The 27,066-nt window shown below is 39.3% G+C and overlaps 1 protein-coding gene across 1 annotated transcript in view; it reads left to right on the top strand.

The window, feature by feature from the left end:
* The window catches only part of LOC106544568 (alpha-2-macroglobulin-like protein 1), a 102,357-nt gene that overhangs the window by 29,866 nt on the left and 45,425 nt on the right, over positions 1–27,066 (top strand). Inside the window, exons 10-17 of the mRNA XM_087716570.1 lie at positions 4,917–5,031; positions 7,921–8,030; positions 8,564–8,728; positions 9,045–9,269; positions 9,787–9,850; positions 17,487–17,632; positions 19,197–19,343; positions 19,945–20,115. Coding sequence (XP_087572696.1) covers positions 4,917–5,031; positions 7,921–8,030; positions 8,564–8,728; positions 9,045–9,269; positions 9,787–9,850; positions 17,487–17,632; positions 19,197–19,343; positions 19,945–20,115 — 1,143 coding nt within the window. The remainder of the gene's footprint in view (positions 1–4,916; positions 5,032–7,920; positions 8,031–8,563; positions 8,729–9,044; positions 9,270–9,786; positions 9,851–17,486; positions 17,633–19,196; positions 19,344–19,944; positions 20,116–27,066) is intronic.

The raw sequence follows: 27,066 nt of genomic DNA, 5'->3' as shown, positions 1-27,066 counted from the left end.
GCGTACTTGAGAGACCGCTTGCTGCTAATTACCTCCCAAAGGCCCATTAGATCCCACAGATTAGGCCTCCTCCGGGTTCCATCTACTGGCCAATGTCATCTGGCTACTACCCGGGGGAGGGCCTTCTCTGTGGCTGCTCCGGCCCTTTGGAACGAACTCCCCACAGAGAGAGCCTCACCTCTCTCCAGGCTTTCCGCAAAGCCGTTAAAACCTGGCTGTGCCGGCAGGCCTGGGGTTGACGAGTTCCCTTCCCCCCTCGAATTGTGTGACTGTTGACTGTCTTTTTAAATTCTCTTTGTACCTTGTTTGTTGTATTCCCTTCTTGTTTACCCCCCCACCCTTGGGTTTGTTAGCCGCCCTGAGTCCCTCTGGGAATAGGGCGGCATATAAATGCAATAAACCTTATAACCTTATAACCTTATAATCTTATAACCTTATAACCTTGTGGTATCCCATTGCTTACTTCTCTCCATGTGGATGTAGTAAAGATTAAGAACTACTCATTGAGTACAGTTTGTCAGCCAGCTACAAATCCATCTGATGGTGATGCTATTTATCCCACTTTTTTCTAGCTTAGCAAGAAGTAGGTATGTGGTGTACTTTGTCAGTGCTTTGTTGAATCACTGGTCTACTAATTTAGTCACAATGTTGAATAAAATAAGATTGGTTTGGAATGATCTGTTTTTAACAAATCCATGCTGACTTCTAGTTATTACTTTACTCATTTCTAGATGTTGACAGATCTGGTTGTTTATTATTATTATTACCTCTTTTATTCATTAAACATGAAACTCAGTCAAGTGAACATTTAAAGATGTGTTACAAATACCATTAACTGATGCTAATGGTTGATACGGGTTGATGCCAGCGTCCTGGATATCAACCAAGTATCTTCTTAAAATATATGATGTTCCTAGTAGCGCAGTTTTTGTAGATCCGCTTGTGTTATTGCAGGAAGCTGCAATTTCTTTATGTGTTTTGTAAAATTCCTGGACATGGTACCAGGAAAGTGCCCCAATGACACTGGACATCACTGTTACATATTTCATCCATAGCTACGTAGTTTCGATGGCCAGGTCATGATATTTCATGTTTTTTTCTAGTATTTTTCTTCGACCCTGGCATCTCCTGGTACACTGATATCAATAAACTGTATGCTTTGGCATTCTACAATCATGATATCTTGAGTGTTTTGTTCCAAATGATTATTTGTCTGTATTCAAAAGTCCCACAAAATCTTCACCTTCTCATTTTCAGTAACTTTTTCCATTTTGCTCCCATGACTTTTTGGATACAGCTAAGTTGTATTTTTAACATAATGACCAGTGGATTAATTTAGCAATTCAGTCGTATCTAGCTTTGTACTCAGTTTGTGCAATTTTGCTGCATTCACATATTAAATGTGAAACAGTTTCGACTTTGTTGTTGCAAAGTAGGCAGTTTGGATTGTCAGTGGATTTTTGTATCTTTGCTTTTATGGCATTAGTTTGTAGTGCTTGTTCTGGAGCAGCCAGTATTAAACCTTCCATTTCTTTCTTGATGGTTCCCATCTTAAGCCATGTCCATGTCAAGTTGTCATCACATTTTCCTTCAATGTTTTTCAAATGCTGTCCATGCAAAGCTTTGGTTTTCCATCTATTTAATCTGTCATCCATTTCCTTATATTCTGTCTTTGTTTCTGTTGTTTTTATGTTGTTCTCTATTTTCACAGCCTGCAGCAATTTTTCTGTACTTCGGTTCACATAATCATTCAAACTTTCTTCTTCTTCTTCTACAATTTGATGGATTTGCAATAGCCCTCTGCCCCCTATTTTTTTTGGCAGGTACAACTTGTAACTTCATGAAAGTGAAGCATGGTACATATTCAAACGTTTGTGCATTTTCTGGTCCATTTTCCAGTTCAGCCAAACTCCAGTTGATGATTCCAGATGAGTAGCATATCACTGGAACAGCCCATGTATTAATGGCTTTGATTATGTTTCCAGCATTCACCTTTGATTTTAATATTTTGTGGATCCTCCTGGTGTATTTCTTTTGTGTTGACTCTTTGACTTTTCCATTCAAGATGTTATCTGTTTCCAATATGCCTAGGTATTTGTAATCATCATCCTTTGCTAATGCTTTCACTGTGCTTCCATTTCCCAGTTCTATTCCTTCTATTTCTTCCATTTTTCCTTATTGCATGGATAATATATTATATTTTTCAAGTCCAAAATTCATTTTGATGTCTCTGCTGAACAGTTGGACTGTCTTAAGTATTTATTTAAGTTCAGTGGGGCTTTTCACATACATTTTAAATCATCCATGTATAGTAGATGTGTCAGGCATGTCTCCTTCAATATCCAACAAAGAAAAACCTCAACTCCATGTTAATAGAGATAAAGTATTTTTACTAGATATGAAGTGAAAGCAGCAAAAAGGAAAGCAAGATCTGAGCCAGAAAGGCGGGAACATGTACATATCAAACGTTCACCCAGCACCCTCCCCACAATTCCCCAACCCAGTGTCCAATCTGCAACTTCCTAAGGTGTCATGTAGGGTGCATCTTCAAACAGCCTCATTAAGTTGGTATGCGAGATGGTTGTTGCTCTTGATTTTTTATAATTTCCTTTCGGTTCTATTGTATACAAACTGTTTTCCATCAGATGGTTGAATACTGAATTTGCCAGTATTCTTGTAAAAAGTTTGAACGTTGTTGTCAGACAAGTAATTGAGCAGTAGTTGCTTGTTTCTGTGCTCTTTTCTGAATCTTTCATTATCATGTTCGACCAGCTGTTAACCATTCTTCACTTGTTGCATTTTGAAGCATTTCATCAAATTGAGTGGCCATGTGGTGATGGATGCTGGTCAAGTGTTTTAGCCAGTATCCAGGCAGTTGGTCCAGGCCAGTGCACTTCAGTTCTTAACCTTCTGTGCTTGTTTTGCAACCATATCAGTTGTTATTACAATATTCTCCATTTTGTTTTGTGTTGCTTGTTTTTGAATATCTTTGATTCAGGAGGCAGTTTTATTGTGTTCCATTGGGTTTTCCCACAGTTCTTTCCAAATCTTCAAAGTTTTTTCTTTACATGGGTGAACATTAATTTGGACTCAATTTTCATCAAGTGACCGGTAGAAGAGGTGTTGGTTTCTTCTGAACTGGACATTTTCACGATATTGTTTTCTTCATTCTTTGTATCTTTGATTTTCTTTGCTGTTGCTATTACATGCTGTTTTAATTCTTCCATGATTTCCATTATAGTTTTTTTTCCAGGTTGGTTTTTTTTTTTTGTAAAACTATTTTTCAGCTTTTCATTCTTTAGTTTTCCTTCTTTCAAGTATTTCAAATTGCTGACATCTCCGCATAGTTTTTTTAATTTTATTTTCAAGTCAAATTTTCCACTTTGGTGTTCCAGTGGCATTATCATTATTATTATTATTTTAATCATCACACAGTCAGCCAAATGTTCAGACTGGGTTTGGCATTTTTGTCTACTTACCAAGAACCTGGGATAGGCAAATCTGGATGTTTGATGGTGCTACAGATATCATCATAGGATGGAAGCAATTCCAAGTAAAGCCCCCTTCTGTTATTGTCAATGTCTATAGTGTTCAAGTGGTGCTTCAGTTGTTTTGGGACTGCACCCCAGGCACCTATTACTATTGGTACTACCCTTCCTTTCCTTTGCCATAGTTGTTCTATTTCTATTTGTAGGTCTTTGTATTTTGTCATCTTCCATTGTTGTTGTTGTTGCTATCTTTCCCGGTATTTGGTAAGATTGGTTTGACATGGTCTGTTTTTACAAACCAGTGCTGTTTAAATCTAGGCATGCTGTAAAACATTGCTTAAAGGAGCTGCTTAGAAGTTTTAAAAATAGTGTGATATGGCATTGAATTATCCCTAAAATAATAGACCAAATCTAGGTAGTTGTCCATCTTTAAAATTCTGCTCCTAGAAGTCCTTTCCATGGTCCTTGAGTGCCATCCAGATTATGGAATCTGTTTTATACAGGGCGGGGCATAACCTTTTCCTAGGGGGTCACAGCAACACTTGTAATAACAACACAAATAATTCATACACCATTCGAAAGCCCATCAAAAACTGAGTTTATTGACACGATTTAATAGTCAGTATGACCACCATTAGCCCTTCGAACAGCATTCAAACGAGGTGGATAAGAACACAACAAATCTTCAAACAGTTCTGTTCGATTTTCCAGATTTTTCAACACAGTTTCCAAATTCATTCTCAAAGTTTCAACCGAAACAAATTTAACATTTAATAGCTCATTCAATTCAGTTTTTTATGGGCTTTAAAATGAGGTTTCGCGGAAGTTGTAAACTGCTGTCGATCTTGCTGTGACCCCCTAGGAAAAGGTTATGCCCCGCCCTGGAAAATCTGGAAAATCGAACGGAACTGTTTGAAGATTTGTTGTGTTCTTATCCACCTCGTTTGAATGCTGTTCGAAGGGCTAATGGTGGTCATACTGACTATTAAATCGTGTCAATAAACTCAGTTTTTGATGGGCTTTCGAATGGTGTATGAATTATTTGTGTTGTTATTACAAGTGTTGCTGTGACCCCCTAGGAAAAGGTTATGCCCCGCCCTGTATGTACATTATCTCCCTGGATTTGAGTAGAAGTATCATCACTGTATTTGACATATATCCATTTTGACATATATAAGAAATAAATGAGAAAAGGGGAGGCACTGAATCTTGAAAAAAACAGCAATATAAGTTTTCAAGCAGAGAAGGAGATTCCAAAATCACTGATCAAAGTATAGATCAAATAACCTCAATAGTTATCCCATTCATTCATTAGCATCATCCACAACACACCACAATGATACCATGTGACACAAAGCTCTCTTGTTTTGATGTAATAGCTAAAGACTTCTTTTTAACACATATAATTTTTTTTCTTTTTATCCCCAGATAGACAAAGCTGGATATGCTTCCTTTATTGTTAAAACAACAGATATTAAACTATCTCAAAAAGAATACATCAATACTATTGTGCTTTATGCAGAAATTGAAGAAGAAGGAACAGGTACAAGGAAATGGGAAATTCAGTGTTATATCTGGTCATGTAAATTTAACTCAATATTCTCATTTGATTTTGTCTTCTATTCTACAGTACTATTTGAAAGAAAAAAGGTATTTAACAAATATTTTCCACCATTGGGTTCTGTTTCTTTAAGCCATGTTGTAGTCTTCCAAATAACATGTAGAACTTAAACATACTCACTAGAAGCCCATGATTTATATAAAGAAACTGTCACAATTTTAGGCACCTGCCAGGAGATATACTTGCCTCCACCTGTCTACATTTTGGCATCTAGGAAAAGTCATTCAGTTCTGATGCCTGAATGACTTTTCAGGCATCAGAATAGAGGGCTGTCTCCCGACTTTAGTTTAGTTTAGTTTAGTTTTAGTTTTATTATTATTTATAGGCCGCCCTTTTCCCTGAGGGGACTCAGGGCGGCTTACAAAATATAGGGAGGGGGGTACAAAACAGTAAACATAAAACAATACATAAGTAAAAATAGTACACAACATTCATTCATCATTCAGGTGGGGACAGATTACGATCTTTATCCCCAGGCCTGACGGGATAGCCAGGACTTGAGGGCTGTGCGAAAGGTCTGGACGGTGGTGAGGGTACGAATCTCCATGGGGAGATCGTTCCAAAGGGTCGGAGCTACTACTGAAAAGGCGTGTGGTTGCCAGTCGACACTGACTGGCAGATGGAACTCGGAGGAGGCCTAATCTATGCGATCTAATAGGTCGCAAGGAGGTAATTGGCAGGAGGCGGTCTCTCAAGTACTCAGATCCACTACCATGAAGGGCTTTATGGGTGGTAAGTAGCACCTTGAAGCGCATCCGGAGATCAACAGGTAGCCAGCGCAGCTCGCGGAGGATAGGTGTTATGTGGGCAAACCGAGGTGCACCCACAATCACTCGCGCGGCCGCATTCTTTACTAGACATGCTTAAAAAGGTGCTTCTCTTTCTTGCTTTTCTCCACCAACAAACTAGAATCTCTTTCGTTTAAACAAGAAAACACCTCTGGGAGCAGAAGTATAAAGCAAATATATAATCTTTCTTCTCATTTTGAAAGAAAAGCAGGTCCCTGAGCCAATAGTTCTAAAAGGAATTGTCATCCACCCTAACTGCTCTAATCACACAGTGACTGGATCCCTGTCTTTTGGGCAGGATGCCTTCTTCTGTTCAACAAGTAGCATGCCTAAGCCATTGCTGCTTAGTTTATGTTGCAATCTGGCAAAATAAGTTGATTGGGGGAACAGACTTTTCATTGCTAAATCCTGTGTTCCCAGGAGAGGAACAAAGGAGGCCTTATGGCAAATGTTATGATGCCATAAAGATTGGTTTGTACTTTGTAGCTCAAAGCTCTTCTGCTTTTCTTGATTGGAGTCTCAGGCTGATAGTCATTTAGAATGTATGAGATCAACAAACAAGAAAAGTAAATGGATGTAAGGTTGAACCAGATTAATTTGGGATAAAAAATCCTCATACTTTTTAACTGGTTTTGTTACTCTGAAGGAGATTTACAATTTTGCCTGCTCTATGGAGTATTTCCACAATCTACTGGCTAAGATCACTCATTGGTCCTATCTTCATTTCTTTGCAACACTCTTCTAAATGGGGTGCTGGACTCTAGTTAAAAACAGCCCAATTACAACAGCCCCAAAACAGTCCTAGACATAGAGTAGTGGTTGCACCAAACTGGAGGTTGCATCCACAACTTTTCTTTCACCTCTGCAACCCATCAGTCAGGCTGTTCTTTTAGAAATGTGGAACTGGTGGGACAATTGGAGCTATAGACTCAGGACTGGAGGAGGACCCTAAACATGTATGTGACTGGGCTGCTTCGCACATCTTCCAAATTTAAACTTATGACCATTGCAGTATGCCCATGGTCACATGATCAAAATACAGATGTTTGGCAACTAGTTCATATTCATGACGGTTGCAGTATCCCACGGTCATATGATCCCCTTTTGTAACCTGACCAGCAAAGTCAATGGGGAAGTCAGATTCACTTAACAACAGTGTTACTAACTTAACAACTTCAGTGATTCAGTTAAAACTGTGGCAAGAAATGTCATAAAATGGGGCAAAAGCCACATAATACCTGTCTCAGGAGCCCTAGCCAGCCTCTTCCACTGTCTGCAACTGATTAGAAGGCATGCAGCATGCACAGAGCTTCATCGTCTCTGCAAAAGTGGTGATGAAATTACGTTGCAGTTGTATGTGACTCTGCAGACCTGTTTTCAACTGACCCAAGAAAAGGGGGGCGTCTTTTTCCCATTTATCTAAGGCAGCATTACAAACAGGGTTAATATGAGCAACATGTGGCAATTTGAAGGAAAGGCATGTCTTTGATTTTCTATTCCGCCCAAACCAACTTTCACACAGCAGATAACACTGTACAGCAAATGCCCAGAAAAAAAAGAGGTGAGGTAACTAAGCTGCCACTCCCTACAATACCACTATAATTGGTGCCTCATTTTCCACCAACTAATCATGAAGATATCAGAAACTGAAGCAATCCTCCAATCGATGTATTTGGCATGCCTTGCCTAGATGACTAACCCAAAGAGGAATCAAGTCAAGGACCAGGGTTGATTGATTTAATCCAATTATTGTTATTATTAGGCCTAGTTGGCTTGTGGTTGATAATGCATTTTTTAAAAAATATCTGGGTGGGTGGTCTCCCAATGGAGAAAGAAAGAGAGGCAGAAACTTTCCTCCAATTTAAGGGAGAGTGAACATGTAAATTCAGCCATGAGAAAGACTCTGACTAAAACTAGAGAAATAAATAATCAGTGACACAAGATCAATGGGAAATTAAATATTGAAGGTGCACTTAGAAATCTGCTTGGTTTTTCTTTTCTTTTATGTATTCTGTCTCTGCAGGAGTGACCATCTCAGGAAACAGCCTTATCTCAGTGGTCAACAGAGTAGCTCAAATACAATTCTTAAACTATGACACATTATTTAAACATGGAATTCCATATACCGGAAAGGTTAGTCAATGCAGTTTTCTTTGGGTGACGCTCCTTATAAACTTGTTCCATGTGCAACAGAAAAACAGTAAGTTCAGCACTTTCCTCACTTACAGGCTGCAATTTCAATTGCTAGGCTGGGGAAGAAAAGGTGTTTCCAGTAATGTTTCAGGGTTAACCTTTAGGTATATTCAGGATTGGGACACAACAAATTTCGGTTTTATAAGTATTTGTTTATATTTATTATTTTTAATAATTTTAGCCACTTTAAGCAGAATTTATTAAACTACTTTTTTCCAAATGAAAGGGATTGGTGCTTTTGGCACCTACCTAGGATGCAGGTTGGTTTAATAGTATGGACTTTATGTAGAAAAAATATTATTTTAGCTAGAAATTTATTGTAAATTATTAAAAACAGTTTTAAATCTGATTTATAACCTGAATTTGACATTTTTAACAATCTAGTATTATGTTTGCAACCTGTAAACATCATAGAACAATGCTCCGTGTATTAACTAGCATTACAACAATAATGGGCCATTGTATTCCTGTAGATGAAATGTACTGTCAACGATATACCTTTAAAGAACCAGACTGTGTACCTTACTCTTGATATTGATGATGTGGAAACTCATATTTCATACATCACTGATGAGAATGGGGAAGTTCATTTCATCTTGGACACAACAACATGGAAAAACACTTCAGTTGCTCTACGGGTAAGCAGTAGTTCTCTCCCTAGGTCTTTCTTTCTTTCCTCCCTTTTTACACAAACACAAACACACACACACACACACACACAAACACAAAAGCACACATAAAACTACAGCCTTTGGAACCATTCTTAGATTCCAGGAGAACCAGTGGAGGAAGAAGAGCTATACGTGGTGGGAGAAATAAAGAAATTCTCACTTTACATATAGAAAATCTCTAGTTTGCATCCAGGATACCTGTTTATGCTAGGTACTATCCAAAGTTATAGATTAATTTTAACTCTTCAGCTGTTGCTGACTTATTCTATGCCTTTTTTTACAGGGTAGGTATTCCATCTCAAATGCAACTTATGGAGATGTCAACCCAGTATATAATGATGCTTTTGTTTGGCTGAAGCCTTTCTACTCAGAGAGTAATAGTTTCCTTGAGATTCAACATATGGAGGAAGAGCTGCCCTGTGGAAAAGATCAGGAAATATTGGTGGATTACATCCTTGACCGGAAAGAGCTGAGGCCCACAGCTGACTACATAGATTTCTATTACTTGGTGAGCATAAACATTTATGGAAAGGGAAACAGGGTGTGATAGTAAAAAGTATAAATTGTCAACTAAAGGCAAAGAATCCTTTTGACTCCAGTTGACCACGGGTTTACGAGAAGAACTTTTGCTTTATTTATAATCTTCCAGTCCAAATTCCCCTAAGGTTTACATCCCTCTTAAGCTGTAGAACTACAATAATACAGAATTCTGTTCTTCTGGTAACAAGCCTGTCAGCAGTATCTACAGGGGAAGGACAAGTAAGGGGCAGAATAATGAACACAGAATTATATTGTTTCTGTACAAAAGATAGAGCTTGCAGCATCATTTTAACAAAGTAGCAAGGATGCTAGAGAAGTCTGACATATTGTCAGACATATGGCTCACATTAAAAACTTGTTTAAGACACAGCAAGTTGTAATTAATATTTTCTTTATGACTTAATATGTGCTAAAAAAACCCTGTGCTATTTATAAGAAATGTATAGAATTGTGATCCATGAACTTGGGCCACTTTTTCCCTGCAGGTTGTATCAAAAGGAAATATTGTCTCCAGTGGACAGCAACAAGTTCCAATTGACCAGGAAGAGAGTAAGTAATAGTAAACCTATGGGGCAACATGGAGTCACATAATTACACAAGACTCTCACATTCTCTTCTTTCAGAAATGCACTAGTCTTATGTTCATAAATAGCCATGACAGATAACAGGTATGGAAGATGGTTGGTGAGAAGCATTAAGAGACTTCCATTCCATTTTATGGAACGGCAAATACACCCTCCTAGCATTTTCCATTTAGTATTCAGGAAGCTGGACAGGCACCTAAACTCAGCATTCAAAGCCCCAGTCTCCATTTACTCAATCCTGCCCTCCCACTAAGTAAGGTGGTTACTTGGTTTTTTTCCATTAGCAGGTGATACTTGGTGGGAAGGGAGAAGAGGCTGTGGAAATCCATCCATCATTTATTCACTCTCAGTAAAAGAAGAGAACATGACAAAGACAAAATAGGCAGGCACATTTTATGGCATTATATATTTTTGCCAGTTCAAGAATTTGTAGATAGTACTTTAATTTGGCGATTTGGAAGAGCCTCGACTTCTTCACTTCATTTTTCTGTATATATAATAGGGAACAGGAGGAACCTAGACCAAACGAACCATGAAGAAGAGTATAGGTAGAAGAAACTGGTTATTTCATTATGGTGTAAGAAAGGAAGAATGTTTCCACCTTACTTTTGAGACATGGAAGTAGAGTAGTAACTTCCAGAGTGATGTCACGTTGGAGCAGTTACATGGGAATCAGTCTCCTTTCTCCCTGTCTGATTTTTCATGTCTGGAGGCTGTCAGCAGCAAATCTGGGCCTTGGAGAGGACAGCGATAGAGAGGGGAGAATCCAGTGGTGACAGGATGAAGAGCAATCTCCCATTGCAAAGGGTGGAATCCCTGAAATCTGACACCGAAGAGACCAGCTGTCATGGCTTGGTCATGGCCTGGCCCAGAGATGTGACAGCCTGATCAATGGTGGAGGAAGCAAAAAGTGAGAAGCAGCAGAAGTATCAGCAGACAGTGTTAAACAAAGTGGAACTCCGAGACACTTTTCCAAGTTGATGGAATTTATGACAGAGCAATTAAGTGAATCTCCAAAGAGAGAACAAGTGGCACCTGAGTGGTGGGGAGCAGAAAGAGGAAGAAAACTAATTACAGAATCTGTAGCGAATGAAAGTGATTGTGGTTACTGAGTGGAGAATCTGTACTGATTTCTGAGACGGGATCTGCGGTGATATAAATTGAGAGTTTTGTATGGGTAGTGAACAAATTGAGAAAGAAGGAAAGAACAGATTCCTTTTGCAATAGAAGAGAGAGAGGTGGAAGAAAACAAAGAGAAAGGACAGTGACTGTGCAATTTGAGGGCAGCAGTCATTTTGAAGCACAGAGAACAGGGAACAGAGAGGTTGCAAGGGAGTAGAGAGTTCGAGGAATAAGAACTGTGGTATTCCCATCGTAGGACTTTGGTTTGGACTCATTTACAACCAGCTTTATACACTTCAGATATCTTTACATTATTTATGGTATTTAATTATTGTTATATCTACCACGGTGATCTTTAGAGCAAAGAATTTAATATTTTATAACCTATATATTTTATATATGTATACATATTTTTAATATAGATTCAGGTATGTTTAAAAGGATAAAATTTATAGCCACTGCCTTTATTACTGCATATTAGAAAATCTATCTGGCTTCAAAACAGGAACTGTTGATTAATAGTAACCTTTAATTAATTAATTGTGCATACCGATTTATGTATTTATGAATTTTAATAGATTTATTATATAGTAAAAAACACATCCACAGCTACCAAAACTGTAAAGAAAACACTGCCAATGATAGTCTCTCCAGCAGGTCAGAAGTTAAAAACAGACATGCCAAGCAGTGAAAAACCAGGATCTGCACCAACCTTACAAGGCATACAAGCCTCATTAAACATGATTCAGGAATTTATGATAAAAATACAAGAATCAATAACCAAAAATCACAAAGAAATGAAAGGTGATTTAGGGGAAGTGAAAGTTGATATAAAGAAGTTGGATGATAGAATGGGGAAGATACAGGAAACAATAGCCCAAAATGGGTAGAAAATAAAGCTGGTAGAAGGAAGGACAGAACACACTGAAAAGAAATTGGAGCAACAGAAGAAAGACTGACAGCAGCCAACAGAGAACTCAGGGAGGCAATAGTCCATTTAGAATTGGAAAGTTCTCCTTTCTATTTAAGATTTTAGATCATAGAAGAGACAAAAGATGAGGACTTACCAAAACTCACAAGGGATCTTCTAGCTGACCCATTGCAAATGGACAAAAGTGAACTGAGGAATAATATCGATGAAATCTACAGAGTGCATACTAATTATGCACAAAGACATAGGTTGCCCCGTGAAATACATATAAGATTTGCAAAAAAAGCTGTCAGAGATGAAATCAACAAAAGAACAAGGGATGAACAGCTGGTCCATAAAGGAAAAGAAGTCATAATCCTCAAACAGATACCAAAGAGAATCAGAGAGCAAAGAAGGAATTACCAATTTCTCTCCACACAACTGATAAAATATAAAATGATGTTCTGCTGGTTGATACCGGAAGGCATGTTAATATCCTGGCAAGATAAGAAAATAAGGATTGACATCATAGATAAAGCCCAGGAATTCTATGAACATTACATAGAGGAAGAATCAGACAGCAGAGCTGAGTTGGAAACCAAAAACCAAGATGAGCAGCAGATGAGGGGAGGAGGATTAGACCAAGAAGTGAGAGAGAAGACTGATACAGAAGTTCAGGAAAGAGAAGGAGTGAGGACAAGAAACCAAAGAGAAACAAAACCAAGTAGAGGAACAAAGACGGCAAGCAAGTAACAGGATGGAGGAAGAAGTGAAATTAATATCGGTCAATATAAATGGATTAAATTCACCTATAAAAAGAAGACACTCCAAAAATAAAAACATGGACATCAGATGCCTACAGGAAGTTCATATTAAAAAAAGAAATGGTAGTATCCTGGAATCTCCGAAGTTAGGGAAATTACATCTGGCCTTGGCCAAAACAAAGAAAAGGGGAATTGCAGTATACATAAAGGACTGGCTAAAACCTAAATAGGTATATGCGGATGAAGAGGGAAGAACATTATTAATTGAAGTATCAATAAAATAAAAAAGAGTACTAATTGCAGTCATATACGCACCAAACACGAACCAGAAAGAATACTACAGTAAATTACATAAGTGGATTGCAGAACTGGAACTGGACAACATACGATTATTCGGGGATTTTAATGTGATGGTAGACCCAAAGAAAGACTATAAAACAGATAATAAAAAAAATTATGAAAGGAGAACACTACCAAATGCATTCTTTGAAATGGCCCAAGAATTAAATGTAAAAGATGTCTAGAGAGAAATCAAACCACAGAAGAATCAATACACATTCTTTTCAAACCCCCATAATTCATGGTCCAGGATTGACATGGTGTGGATGGACCCAAAAATGGAGAAGGATGTAGAGGAAGTAGAAATAACACCGAACATGTGACCAGACCATAACCCATTAACAATAAAATGGAAAGGAGAGTCAAGAAGGAAAAAGAGATGGAGCATGAGTCAAAGGTTTGTGAAAGAAAAGAACTATGTTCAATATGTGTAAAAAGAATTAGCATTTTTCCTAAAGGAAAACTGGAATGAACAGACAACCATTCAAAACCTATGGGATACAACCAAAGCCTATGTGCGTGGCATTACAATAGCATATACAATAAGAAGAAACAAAGATAAAAAGAAACGATATACAGAGCTCCAGGAAAAACTGGGAAAATTAGAATATAAAATCCAGAAAGAACCTCAAAACCAGGAAGTTAAAGAAGAAAAAGAAACAATTAAACATAGATTAAATTTAATTACACCAGAAGAAGTGGCCCAGAAAATTAGATCAAGTAGACAAAATTATTTCAAAAGTGCCAACAAATCGGGGAGATAATACAAGAAAAAGAAAAGAAATTAATTCAGCAATTAGAGGATGAAGAAGGGGTGATACACCACCAAAAGGAAGGGAAAAAAGCATAGCAGTAAGATACTTTCAAATCCTGTATAGCCGAGACAAAATAGAAGAGGAGGATATTAAAAGATATCTACAGAAGAGGAATCCTCCAACCTTACCGGAAACAACAAAGGAAACACTAAATGAGAGAATAATGAGACTAGAATTAAAAAGGGTAACCCAAAAACAAAAAAATAACAAAACCCTGGGTCCGGACAGAATTCCAGCAGAATTCTATAAAGAATTGCAAAAATCATTAGAGAACATATTATTAGAAATGTACAATGAAGTACTAGAATGAGCTAAGACGCCAAAATCTTGGATGGAGGCACTACAGGGGTGGGTTTCAGCTGGTACGCACCAATATGACTGTACCCCTTTGTGAAATTTAGCGTGCCTTCCCGTACCCGTTCTTCCAGAAGCCCTGTACAGGAACGCTCCCTCCCGTGGCCTGCCCCCCTCGCTCCCCTCACCCACCCAGTTGCCGCTCGCTCGGCCCGCCTGTCTGCACCATGCTTGTCCCACAAATCCACTCCCTTTGCCGTAGCGGAGGATTGGGAGAAGCCCACATGGTGCGCACTCCCTTCTCTTTGACAGCCACCTAGTTTCCAATGGGGGTGGGGGGAATCCATGCATTTTTCCTCCCTCTACATGGATTTCCCCCCAATTGGAAATGAGGCAGCTGTAGAAGAGAAGGGAGTGTGTGCCACGTGGGCTTTTCCAACACCTGAATCCTTGCCTCCTGTTCCTTCTTTGGCTGTTGGAAAAGTTCACGTGATGCGTGCTCTCTTCTCTTTGACAGCAGCCTCGTTTCCAATTTGGGGGGAATCCATGCGTTTTTCCTCCCTCTGCATGGATCGCAACCGCGATTCTTGCCGTCTCTTCTCCCCTTCTTGCCAGGCATGGCAGGGCCCCTCACCCCCTTTATGGATGCAACTTGGGGATGGCAGATGGGGTGGGGTGGGGTATGGGAGAAGCAAGATGCGCATCTTGCCTGACTTCAAGCTCTATCATGTTTCTTGCCATTGACTGAGCTGGAAGTCTGGCACTAATAACATTAATTCCCAAAGACAACACTGAAAAACAAAAGATCCAAAATTATAGCCCAATCTCGCTGCTAAATGCTGATTATCAAATATTTATGACAGTAATGATGTAAAGAATTAAAAATATACTAAACAGAATCATACACCCAAACCAAAATGGATTTCCACCCAACAGACATATAAAGAACAATATACGAATGATAGTGGACGTATTAGAATACTACGAGATACACTCAGGAAAACAAGCAGCATTGATATTTATTGATGCACAAAAAGTATTTGATAACCTGAATTGGGATTTTCTTATAAATCAATTAGCAGTAATGAACTTTGGAGAGAAATTTATCAGAATGATCAGAGCAATATATTCTACTCAGAGTGCAAAAATAATACTGAAGGGGGAAGCAACAGAAGGTTTCAGCATAACCAAAGGAGTAAGACAGGGATGCCCTCTATCCCCCCTGTTATTTATCCTCTCAATAGAGACATTGATTACAAATTAGACAGAACCGGGACATAAAGGAATTGAAAATTAGAACACAGGAATACAAAGTGAAGGCCTTTGCAGACGATCTAACATTTATCATAGAGGAACCTCTAGAAACCGGACTAATATTATTACAAGACATAAACCAATTTGGTAAAGTGGCAGGGCTTAAAATAAATAAAGAGAAAACTAAAATATTAAGAATCTAACCAAAAGACAAAATGAAGAACTGGAGGAGAAACTGGGAATTTCGAGGGACAAGAAAATTAAATATTTGGGAATATGGTTATCAGCAAAATGCATTACAATAAAAGAAGACAACTACAATAAATTGCTATGACAAATACAAAAAGATTTGGATAATTGGACTAAACTACAGACATCACTAATTGGCAGAATTTCAACAATTAAAATGAATGTATTACCCAAACTACTTTATCTTTTTCAAACAATACCGATTAAATTAGAGAAATTTTTTTTGAACAACTAAATAAAATGGTATCCAAATTTATTTGGTCAAGGGAAAAACGCATATTTAATACAAACTTCTACAAGGTAGTAGAAACAAAGGTCGCTTTGGCCTCCCAGACTGGGACCTTTACTTCAGGTGGCAGCCATGACATGGCTTAAGAACTGGATTCAACTAAAAAAAAAGGATTCTTATGTTAGAAGGCCATGATCTCCAACTAGGCTGGCATGGCTTCCTTTGAAAGGGAAAGAATAAATCTCATTCATACTTCCAGAGACACATAGCAAGGGATGCCCTGTTTAAGGTCTGGGGGAAAAAAACATTACATGAAAATCCGAATCTGGTTATTAACGATGGAGGCAATGACATATCCAAATACTATAGATCTCAGCAAAAGGGTAAGCTATGCAGAATTCTTAGATGAAAAAGGAGAACTAAAATCAGTACAAGATCTGAAAATATAAGGAATAAATATGGAATAGTGGCCCTATTTACAAATTAAAACAAGATTTAAAAAAGATCAGGAACGATACGGAATAAACAAGAAACAAATGGAATTAGATAAAATATTATTAGGAATGAGAGGAAAAATGATTACCAAATTATATAATTTTCTTTTAAGATATAAAATGGAGGAAGAGATGGTAAAGGAGACAATGATTAGCTGGGGAAGAAATTTTGGCCATAATATAGAGTTAGAAAAATGGGATAAATTATGGGAAAGAAATTAAATTTATGATGGCAATAGCTTACAAAGAAACCTCTATAAAATGTTTTATAGATGGTGTTTGCTCTCAGTGAGATTGGCCAAAATGTACCCAAATTTATCCCCCAAATGTTGGAGATGTAGCCACAAGCCTGGAACATTGTATCATATGTGGTGGACGTGCCCCATCACAAGGAAATACTGGTGCGAAATTCGGAAATGGTTGGAAGAAATTACGGAGCAAAAAATAGAACTGAAACCAGAAGCATTCTTCTTAGGACTATTAGACCAAAAGAAATGGACAAACAATTTCAATACACAATAATACACATACTCACTGCAGCTAGGATTGCTTTTGCACAAAACTGGAAAAAAATCAATACACCTGCAGACAAAACAATAATTAGAAAAGTACTCAAATGTGCAGAGATGGACAAAATGTCAATAAAACTAAAAGAAAGAGAAGAATCGGATTTCTATAAAATATGGAATAGAATTTATAAGTAGCTAGAAAACAAAAGCCAAAAGAGAAAATAGAGAATGTAAATATAATGGTGATATAAATAATTAATATTATTCTAAGTGTTAGTGGTAGTACTGTTATTATATTATTGGACAAGGTAAAATCAATAGGAAGGCAATACAGAATGGAGAATTATAAAGGTTAAACATGAAAACCGATACAGAAGGCTGTATAATCACTTTATATTGTTATGTATGTTTTATTTTTTTGTTTTTTCTTGTTGTATTTTTCTTTCTGTTTTTAAAGATTAAAATGTTTAATAAAAACTATTTTTAAAAAAGAGTAGTCTTGGGCAGGAAGTTCTCTATCCTTGCTATTCTATATCAGCTTTATTTCTATTAGGCAGAAATTATTTACCAATTATATGAACTTAAATCCTGTCTCTCTCATCCTTTCTTCCTCCTGACGTAGCACTCAAAGGCACCTTCTCCCTCAATCTAACCCCGAGCTCTGATCTGGCACCCCGTGCTAGTCTTTTGCTCTTTGCGGTCTTTGCTGATGGTGAAGTAGCAGCTGACACTGCTGTGTTCTCAATAAACAAGTGCTTCAAGCATAAGGTTAGTGTGCAGGTTTCTTGGGACAGCAAACAGTACATGGGGGAGAGAAACCAATCATATTCTTTGCAAATCAGCAACTGGAAATAGATAAATTGAAATAGTTTAGATATGGGCATTACTAATTTGTACATATGGCCACGTTTCAGATTAATTTTTGTCTCTGGTTGAATTGATTTTCAATTTTTTAAAAACCCAAGAGACCTGTATAATAATAGAGATCCATAAAAGGAATGATGCCTCATCCTAGCAAGAAGAGAAGGTGTAGAATATCAAAGTGCCTAACAATATATAATCCTAGCAAGTATGTAAATCATCCCAGCTACACCTCTTCCCCACTAAAGCAAGCAGGAATTTCCTTGAGCAGCAGACATACAGGAAGATGCTGGAGGAAGGTGGTCACTTCAGTGACAATTGGAAACATGTCATTTCATACAGTGGGGAAGAAAGAAATGGTAAATCTCTCCTATACATTAGCAAAAAGCAATTTGGATGACAGTATAACATGCAAGATGATGGACCGTTCAAGTTTGAAAGCCCTCAGTGTAATACTGAGGAAGAGCTGAGGATCTTTTGGAATACTAGTGTTAGATATAATGCAGTGAGATTAACATCTTTGTCTAGTTAGTGATGTTGCTATGTTGGAAGAAGAAGATTTGAAACTGCAAAGATAGAATTACAGTGTGTGTATGGAATGTAAGAAGCCTGAAGAATGGGAAAGCTCAGCACAGTGAAAGATTAAATGAATTGCTACAGATTGACAGGCATCATTAAATTGGAATGGATATTTTCAGTCAGAAGATTGTTGTCTACTATTCTAAATAGGGATAAAAACAAAAGGATATATTGAGCTTTGGAACGAGCTCCCCGTGGAGATCCGGACCCTTGCTACCCTCCCGGCCTTCCGTAAAGCTACTAAGTCCTGGCTGTTCCGGCAGGCTGTGGGCTGTTGAAGTTTCCAGCCCCGTTTCAATTGTGACTGTTGTGTATTTTTAATATTGTTTGTATTGTCTTATTTATCCCCTCCCCTGTTTATTGGGAGCCGCCCGGAGTCCTTCGGGAGTGGGCGGCATACAAAACCAATAAATGAAACAAAACGAAACGAGCTTTCAACTCAGTACTAAGTGCTGTCAATGACACTAGTACTAGTTATGTGTTGTTGGGCATAGCTGTTCTACATTTTGGGTTTGATTTCTAGGTATAGCATCACTGTTTCTGATATGCATCTTAAGATGGGGATCCCACAGGAATTCCTATGACTTGTTGGTATAGACTGAAAGTAGGTAGAGAAGCTAAAGTTTAACAGTTCCATGAGGTTGGGAATCAAAATATTGGTGTATTTTGTAATGTTTTGTTCTTGTGTTGCATAGATATTATTGCATAGATATTATAATGGATAGCCAAGAAAACAAATTAATTTAGAATAAATCAATCCAGATTTGTTCTGAACCAAATATGTAGTCCCAAAGAAAAAATAATACTAATTCTCTTTTTTCTAGTATCCTAAATTATCCATCATTCTTGGAGGTTTCCTTGCATTATTTATCTCTTGTATCCCCATCAATAGGTGACATTGGACTTCTCTAAGCAGGAAGAACTTCCAGGGGCAAAGGTCAATCTGCACATAGAAGCTGCTCCTGGTGCTCTGTGCTCCATCCATGCTGTGGACAAGAGTGTTCTTTTGCAGACAAACGAAACTCTGACACCAGAATTAGTAAGGAAACACAGCCCTTTCCTCTGATCAATGAATTCTTCCTTTCCTCATGAAGCAGTAAAAAAAAGCAAGCCGTGTGTGTGCGTGTAAATTAAAGTAAATGAAATTATAAGCATCTTGAGATAAGTATCTCATTTTAATATTAATTAGAAGTTTTCACAGAGACATTTCACTCAATGTCTCTGACACTAAAAAAAATAACTAGAGAAAGCTCTCCCGATCGAGGAAAGTGATGTTACAGTTGCACTTTTCAAAACATTATTGCAAATATTTTTCATATATTTTTAATGTCCTTACTGATGTAAAGGTTAGGATCTTAATTTCTAAGATAAAAACATACATTCCAAATTGGCTAAATTGTATGACTGGAACAGTGTACTGCATTTTTAAAAATTTGCTCAGATATCTAGGGATGTTTCAATGTGGAAACAAATGTATGGGTGGGTGGTCCTGCTTTGAAATTTTGATGAGATGGTTACTTATTTCTGAATCATGTGCAAATGCTACCAGGAATCAGACTTCTATAGATATTATGGTTATCATTCTAAACATTGCTTTGTTCTGGTTTGCTTTTGTTTATGCCAATTCTCTCTGCTTTCAGGTGTATAAGTCACCTTACCATTCCCTTGAAGCCATGAATGCAAGAGGATTTCACTTTTATTTGGAAGATTTTGAGCCCTATCCTTGTCTTCCTTCAAATAGTGAAAGGCAAAAAAGGAGTTTGATAGCTCCCTGGTTTCAAAGTCAGGCTGATGTTTACAGTCTGTTCAAGGTAAGTGACATTTGCAATGAAAACAGCTTCCTCCAAAACCTACACTGTTTTGGTATTGATTGGAGTTCCATGAGTAGGACACATTAACGATTCTAAATAGTGAAATAAATCACAAGACATGTTTAAAAAGAAGTTCTGGGAAAATTAGGTTGTAGGGTTATGGAAAGCAATTCAGTATTTAGGGAGGGAAATGCTGGGTTTTGGCAAATAGTCTTTTGAGCATTTACCAAGCAATCAACCTTCCCCCTCCCAGGTGTCACCGATCATGTACAATGAAAATGGAAGGCAGGCTCTTCTCTTCTTTTAAAAGCCACCTGTTTCAATGACCTTGGTACTCACAAGAAAGCTTTTTGTTTTGACTGAATCCTAGCTATCTACTTCCCCCTCCCTTCCCCCTTTCAGGATCCCAACTAACATATCCCTGAATGAAAGAACTCCGATGCCTGAGGTTTCCCCAAAGAAAATTTTATTAGGGTATGCCATATTGGCACAATGCTGGGGAAAACTGGCTCTAAAGTTTCTGCTGGTTTTCTCCTTAATTAAAACTAAACATTTGTCACTACCCACCCAAGGAATCAGTCACATGGTCCAATCAGCGTACAGTCCAGATGATGGATGAGCCCAGTCTCCACCTCCCAACCACCTGCACACATGACCTTGGTTCCCAGGGGAAAGAATGTTGAGTAATTGCTATCTCTGCCTTCCTCTGCATGGAAGCCTTGTCTTAGTAAACTTCTTCTCCTTCTGGCAATTTTCCTTTCTGTTAGAGGCACCAAAATAATCCAGATGATATAAGGTTTCCTGCTGGGGCTGGGGGTTGGACTAGACGACCTCCGAGATCCTTTCCAGCACTAGATTGCTGTGCTGTTTCAAAGCATCTTCTAAAGCCATGTCTATTGCCAGGGTTAGCAGTCCATCCTTCCTCTGCTTTCTCTTTCTCTCCCTTCCTTCCTCTTTCTTCCTTTCTCTCTCTCTCTCTTTCTTTCTTTCCTCTCTCTCTCACACACATTTTAGAAATCACATCTAAAGGACCTCTAGAAGTCTTGTTCAAAACTGATTGTACTCCGTGACAAAAGCTTTAGCTCAGATTCATTAACTTGACTATAAATGATCCCATTTAGATAATTTAGGGATTTTTTTAAGAATGTAGAAATGAGCAAAACAATATAGTAGAGAAAGGAAAGAAGGAAGAAAAAAGGAAGGAAGAAGGAAGGAAGGAAGGAAGGAAAGAAAAGAAAGGTTTTCAGTTCTTAATATTTGAATGTATCTTCTTAATAAACATACTAGTAATAATGCATTAGAATATTTCCTTTCTCCTTCCCCCCTCCCCCCCTTCCTAAAAATTATTTGGGGCCAGATGCAATTCTTCCTTCCTTCCATCTCCCTCCACTTTCCTTTCTTCCATCTCATTTCCAGCTCCTTCATTTCCTTCCTTTTTAATGGGGGGAGGGGGTGGCTGGACTTTGAGTTCCCACACTCAGTTCCCCTAAAAATCCACCACTGACACAAACCCACTTCCTTCCTTGTCAAAGCCCCAGCGATTCTCCTGTTGATTTTATCAAAGCAGTGGGGAAAGGGGGAGGGGGATGGAGGTGAGTGGAAGTAATGGATGGACCGAGGCACTTGTGCGCACACCTTTGGAGACAAATAATTGGAAAGGGATTCACTCCAGAAGCTTATAAAATTTCCCCACCACCTCTCAAATAGGCATGTGTGCATGCACACATTCTCCTCCCTCTGTAATTCCCCCACTCTACACACACACAGACAGACATACCTCCATCTCATTCCAGCTCCCTCCTTCCTTCCTTCTCTCCCCTCTCATTTCCTATTAGTGTATTATGTGCCATTCAGCAAAAGTCTTAATACTTTGGCTTTGAATAATCATATTGCAGGGATGTGCAGTCACTAGAGGCAGGGGAGGTGGGGTCTCACCAGTCTCCTGAGGAAAAGGAAAGAATTTTAAAGAATTTTTAAAAAATAATTAAAGCCAAGGTAGTTGCTACCAGATTCCAAGTCACAGTGACTTTGAGTCTGCTTAGTGTTAACTATAGGAGGAGGCAAGAGAACTATGGGCCTCCTTTGCATAAGGATTTTTTCGCCTGTTAAAAGTTAAGCAAGGGTTAAAAAGCGAAAAATTTCATATGCAAAGGAGGCACTGATTCTCCCGCCTCCTGATCTGGGAGCAGCGAATCATGCCTTGTTGCAGTTGAGCATGCTTATGTTGGGTGGGTTATTTCGGAGGGTGCGCTTCAGAGGAGGGAGGAGTCGGGAAGAAGGAGGAGGCTTGCTCTTGTCAGAAGAGACTGCACGAGAGCCTTGCCGTCTCTTGCATCCCAAAGATGGGTGGGTGTGGGAGCTTTGGTGGCTCCAATTCTTCTCTGGGGGGGGGTGTCTCCTGGGGCTGCTGGCTAGATAGACTCCCAAGGAGCGATCCCTTCCCTCCTAGTCCCCCTCCCATCTCCACTTTACGCAGAGAAAAACATGCCAAGAATGGCACCGGGGGCTGCTCTCCGGCGGCAGCTGGGCAGCCGTTAGCCCTGTGGGTGGCTGGAAATGTCCGCGCATTTCAGCCAGCCATAAAACGCTTAGCCAGGGGTTTTCTTGCAAGAGCCAGGCGGGAGAGGCCCTCGCTTCTTTCTTCTTTTTTTTTTAATAAATGTTTTTTAATTTTAGTTTAAAACAGGTACACATCTTTCTTTACATCTGTAGAAAATGTATCAATCAATTACAGATAAGTTTTGGTACATCTCCTCCACAGTCAATCAACATAACTCATATTAACTAAAGCATTATTATATATCCATTTTCATTTAACTGTAATTATTATTTAGGAATATTGATGAAAGTAATAATCTTGAACAATCTCTGCCCACTCCAGTGGGGGAGAAAGGAATAAAAAAAAAAAAAAGAAAGAAAGGAAAAGAAAGAGGACCGATAAAAAATAAAAAATAAAATAAAAAATAAAAATAATACAAAAAAAGACAAAAACGACAAAAGACAAGGCAGGAAAACAAAACAGAACACAGGTGTCTATCATAAGAAAAAAAAAGAGAAGTATATCAACTGGTTACAACATGCTTTGGTGCTTCTCTTCCATTAACTCATATTAATTCAAATATCTCAACTCGAATATTTACCATATCAAAATCATTATATCTCCAGTTTTAATTACCGTATTTTCACGACCAAAAGCCGCACCGGATTATAAGCCGCAGTATCAGTTAACGTTAATTTTTCAAACTTTTTCCATATATAAAGCGCACCGGGTTATAAGCCGCACGTTTCCCGACGCTTCTGGACATCTGTTGCAGTCGCGAGGAGCGGAGAAGAGCGCGAAGGTTCTTAGCGCTCCAGGAAGCCGCGAAAGCAGCTGGGAGAGGCGCACGGCTTGGTTTATCCTCCCTGGACGTCGCAGCAGCAGCCCCAAGCACACTGATCTCTGTGTTTTTCACATCGGGGCATGCTGCAAGAGAGAGTGAGTGAAGACCTTTCCGGATTGCTGGTGGTGGAGGTGCGGGCCCGTCGCCCTGTGCTCAGCAAAAAAAGTCCGGGGGAGTCCTTTGCGCTGGCTGGAAAAGGTCTTCACTCTTCACTCATTCCTTCTTGCAGCACACCCCGATGCGAAAAACACTGAGATCGGTGAGTTTGGGGCTGCTACTGCGACATCCAGGGAGGATAAACCAAACCGCGTGCCTCTCCCGCTTCCCGGAGCGCCAAGAACCTTCGCGCTCTTCTCCACACTCTCCTCGGCTCCTCACAACTGCAATAGACGTCCAGAAGCGGCAGGGGCTATCGAGCTGGAAATCCAATCCCCATTAGCCCCAAAAGCTGCTTCTGGACATCTATTGCAGTCCCGAGGAGAACGCGGAGAAGAGCGCGAAGGTTAGGGTTACTGGGCAACGTGGGGGTGGGGGAGGCTGGAGCAGTTTCGTTCTGAATGGAGGGAGAGGAAAAAAGTTGGGATTCTCCCTGCTGCAGCCTTTAAATGGCAGAGAGAAGCCGAACTCTTTCCCCTCCATTCACAGAGAAGCTGCGGCTCCCTTTATGCCCCTCTGGCTGGCCCCCTGCCTCCCGGGGGGGGGGTCAAAGTACCTGAAAGGGGCATGCAGGCTGCTATAGCTCCACTGAGAAGACATTTCTGAGAAGAGAAAGGGCTCCGGTCAGGCTGCACCCAAGCTGATGGAGTGCTCGCAACCACCCGCCTATCGCCAGGGAGACAGCCAGTGCAGGTGAGCCGCGCGATTGCTCCGATCGCAAGGGCGCTTCACCAGCTCGGGTGCAGCCAGACCAGAGAACTTTCGGTGGTGCACCGATTCCAGCAGCTGCGTTTTTCCTTGAAATTTGCTGTCCCGGCAACCCGAAGTGGACATTCTCCCAGCGGCGTCTCAGACACTCCCACCCTTAACCAGGACGAAGTGAGGATGGCTGGGCGCAGTTTGGTGCCTCCCGGCTAAGGAGGGAGGGAGAGACCCAAGGGATGTGTGCGTGCCTGCTCGCGGTCATTCGCTTGCGAGTTTCAAGTTTGAGCGTAAAATCGGGAGGGAGAGATTTTCGATCTTTTTCCATATATAAAGCGCACCGGGTTATAAGCCGCACTGCCGGTTTTTGATCAAATTTTAGGATTTTCAGTGCGGCTTATAGTCGTGAAAATACGGTACCTATGGTTATTTAAACATCCCTCATCCTTAGCTATGCATTACATAATTAATCCATAACACATGCTGACATTTCATTTACTTATTTGTAAAATCCTCTATTATCATCAAATCCTCATATCCTATTTTAGCTGGATATCCATAATATTTAATTATATCATATATCATAACATTTTCCCAGTATTGATTAACATTTGATTGTATGTATTTTATTTAATTTTTTAATAGTGATAATTATTATAGTTAATACTCTTTATGTATAATCTTCCAATTGTTAGTTATCATATCAGCTCCACATTTTATACATTACTATCAATATCAATTATTATTCAACTATATCTGTTACAAGAAAAAGCAATTAGATTTAACAAGTTTTCAATTGTATTCTTCAATCTATCAGCCAGTTCCAAATTATATATATTACTATCCATATCAGTCATTATTCAGCTATATCTATTACACATTAAGGTAATCAGATTTAGCTAGATTTTAAATTACGTTTTCCATCTATCAGCCAGTGTCTCTCCAATAGCAAGATCTTCTCCAGCCAATTGCCACGCGTTGGATAAGTTTACCAAATGTTTTCATAATCAAATCCAGACAGAGATATTTTGGCACCTTTGAACTCTGGATGCCATTGATGAAATAATAATGTTGTCCTGGGCTTGTAAAATTTTCCAAATTAACTTTAATTCTCAAGGGTGGATTTTCCATTCCTCCTGCACTCTGTCTTTTTAAATGAATCTTCTTTATAGCTTCCCCACTCCTTTCTTCCTCTGAGATAGACCAGACACCATTTCTCACATTTTCCGTTTGTATTTCAGGAGCATTTAAACATTCAACAATCTCAGTTTTTGCTTCATATTTTAAAATCAAATGATCCAATTTCCTTCCAGTGTTTGGTAAGAATCAAAGAGTCCTTTACATGCGGAAAAAAGTCTCTGAAATGAAATCTTAGAGGTATTTTGGGACGCCATGATGTGTGTCGCAGTTAAAAATTGCAAACTCTTTTTTTTTTCCACAGACTTCTTAGTCTCTCACAGGCTGTGATTGTAAACAAAGCCGAGTAGTAAAGTAATAAAAGTGTCGAATCGTAACAGGCTAATTAGTAGAAAATAAATTTTACGATCCACTTAAGGAGATTCAGAGGGGGGAGGGTGTCGAGGAGTTTCTTGAAGCATTTAAAAAGTAAAGTAACCACCAGCCATAAATCTATTAGAAAAAGCCAAGTCGCCGCTAAATTTCCTTGTTCTTTGGTTTCAGTTATCTTAAATTTTTAACGCGAACAGTCTCTCTTGGATAATAAAATCAGCTTACCAGATGACATCACTTCTAGCATTCTTAGGGGCAACCTGCAGTTTCAGTTAGCACGCAGCTAATCCAGAAAGGAATAGGCACGAGGAGTTAATACCCCCCCCCAGAGATTTGCGGGTATCTCTGAGGTCATGGGTCTCTCCTCACCTTCACTGTCGTCTCCGGGACAGCTGGGGTTCAAAGAACCCGTCCAAAAATCCTTCGGTATAGAGGAATTTCAGGAGTAGCCTGAAACTCCATCTTCTCACTGCTAAGCCCCGCCTTCTTCCTCCGCCCTCGCTTCTTTCTTGTGGAGACGGGCACTTTGCATCGCGGGAGCCACCAAGTGCCTTTGCTGCAGACCCGGGTGGGTTTCAAAAATTGTTCGAACCTACTCTGTGGGTGTGGCCTCCTTTGTGGGAGTGGCTTGCCACCCATGTGACCAGATGGGAGTGGCTTGCCACCCATGTGACCAGATATGAAGATGCCAATGACACTTGTCAGAACCACCTTAAATTACCTCACACACAGCACTGGCATGCATAAGAATATGATGTAAACTTGTTTTTTAAAAGGCATCTTTGGTTTGCGTTAAAACAACTTAAACACACGCAATGTTCTGATTGCACCACAAACGCAGTAGTCATCCATACCTTTCACAGAGGCACTGAGTTTTATAAATATGAGCATGATAGGGTAGAATAATCATATCCAAGGACCAGTGGTGGGTTTCAAAAAAAATTGGAACCTCTTCTGTAGGTGTGGCCTGCTTTCCAGATCCACTGGTGGAATCTCTTCTAACCAGTTCAGTAGATTTGATGAACCGGTTCTACCGAATAGGTGCAAACTGGTAGGAACCCACCTCTGGAACCCACCGCTCCATCCCCTGTACTGGCTTCTGCTTGTTCATGGGCTTTTTTTAAAAAAGCCAAAAACTCCTTGTAGGGGTGGTGGTGAAGCTAAGGAAGAGCATCCTGTGAGGTTCCAGGGGAGATTGTAA

The sequence above is a fragment of the Thamnophis sirtalis genome, unplaced genomic scaffold (genome assembly GCF_051295495.1).
Source record: "Thamnophis sirtalis isolate CommonGarterSnake01/CBP01778 unplaced genomic scaffold, rThaSir2_p1.2 scaffold_5, whole genome shotgun sequence".
Classification (NCBI taxonomy): Eukaryota; Metazoa; Chordata; class Lepidosauria; order Squamata; family Natricidae; genus Thamnophis; species Thamnophis sirtalis.
The sequence above is the reverse complement of the archived record's forward strand: the minus strand, read 5'-3'. Positions and strand labels throughout refer to the sequence as shown.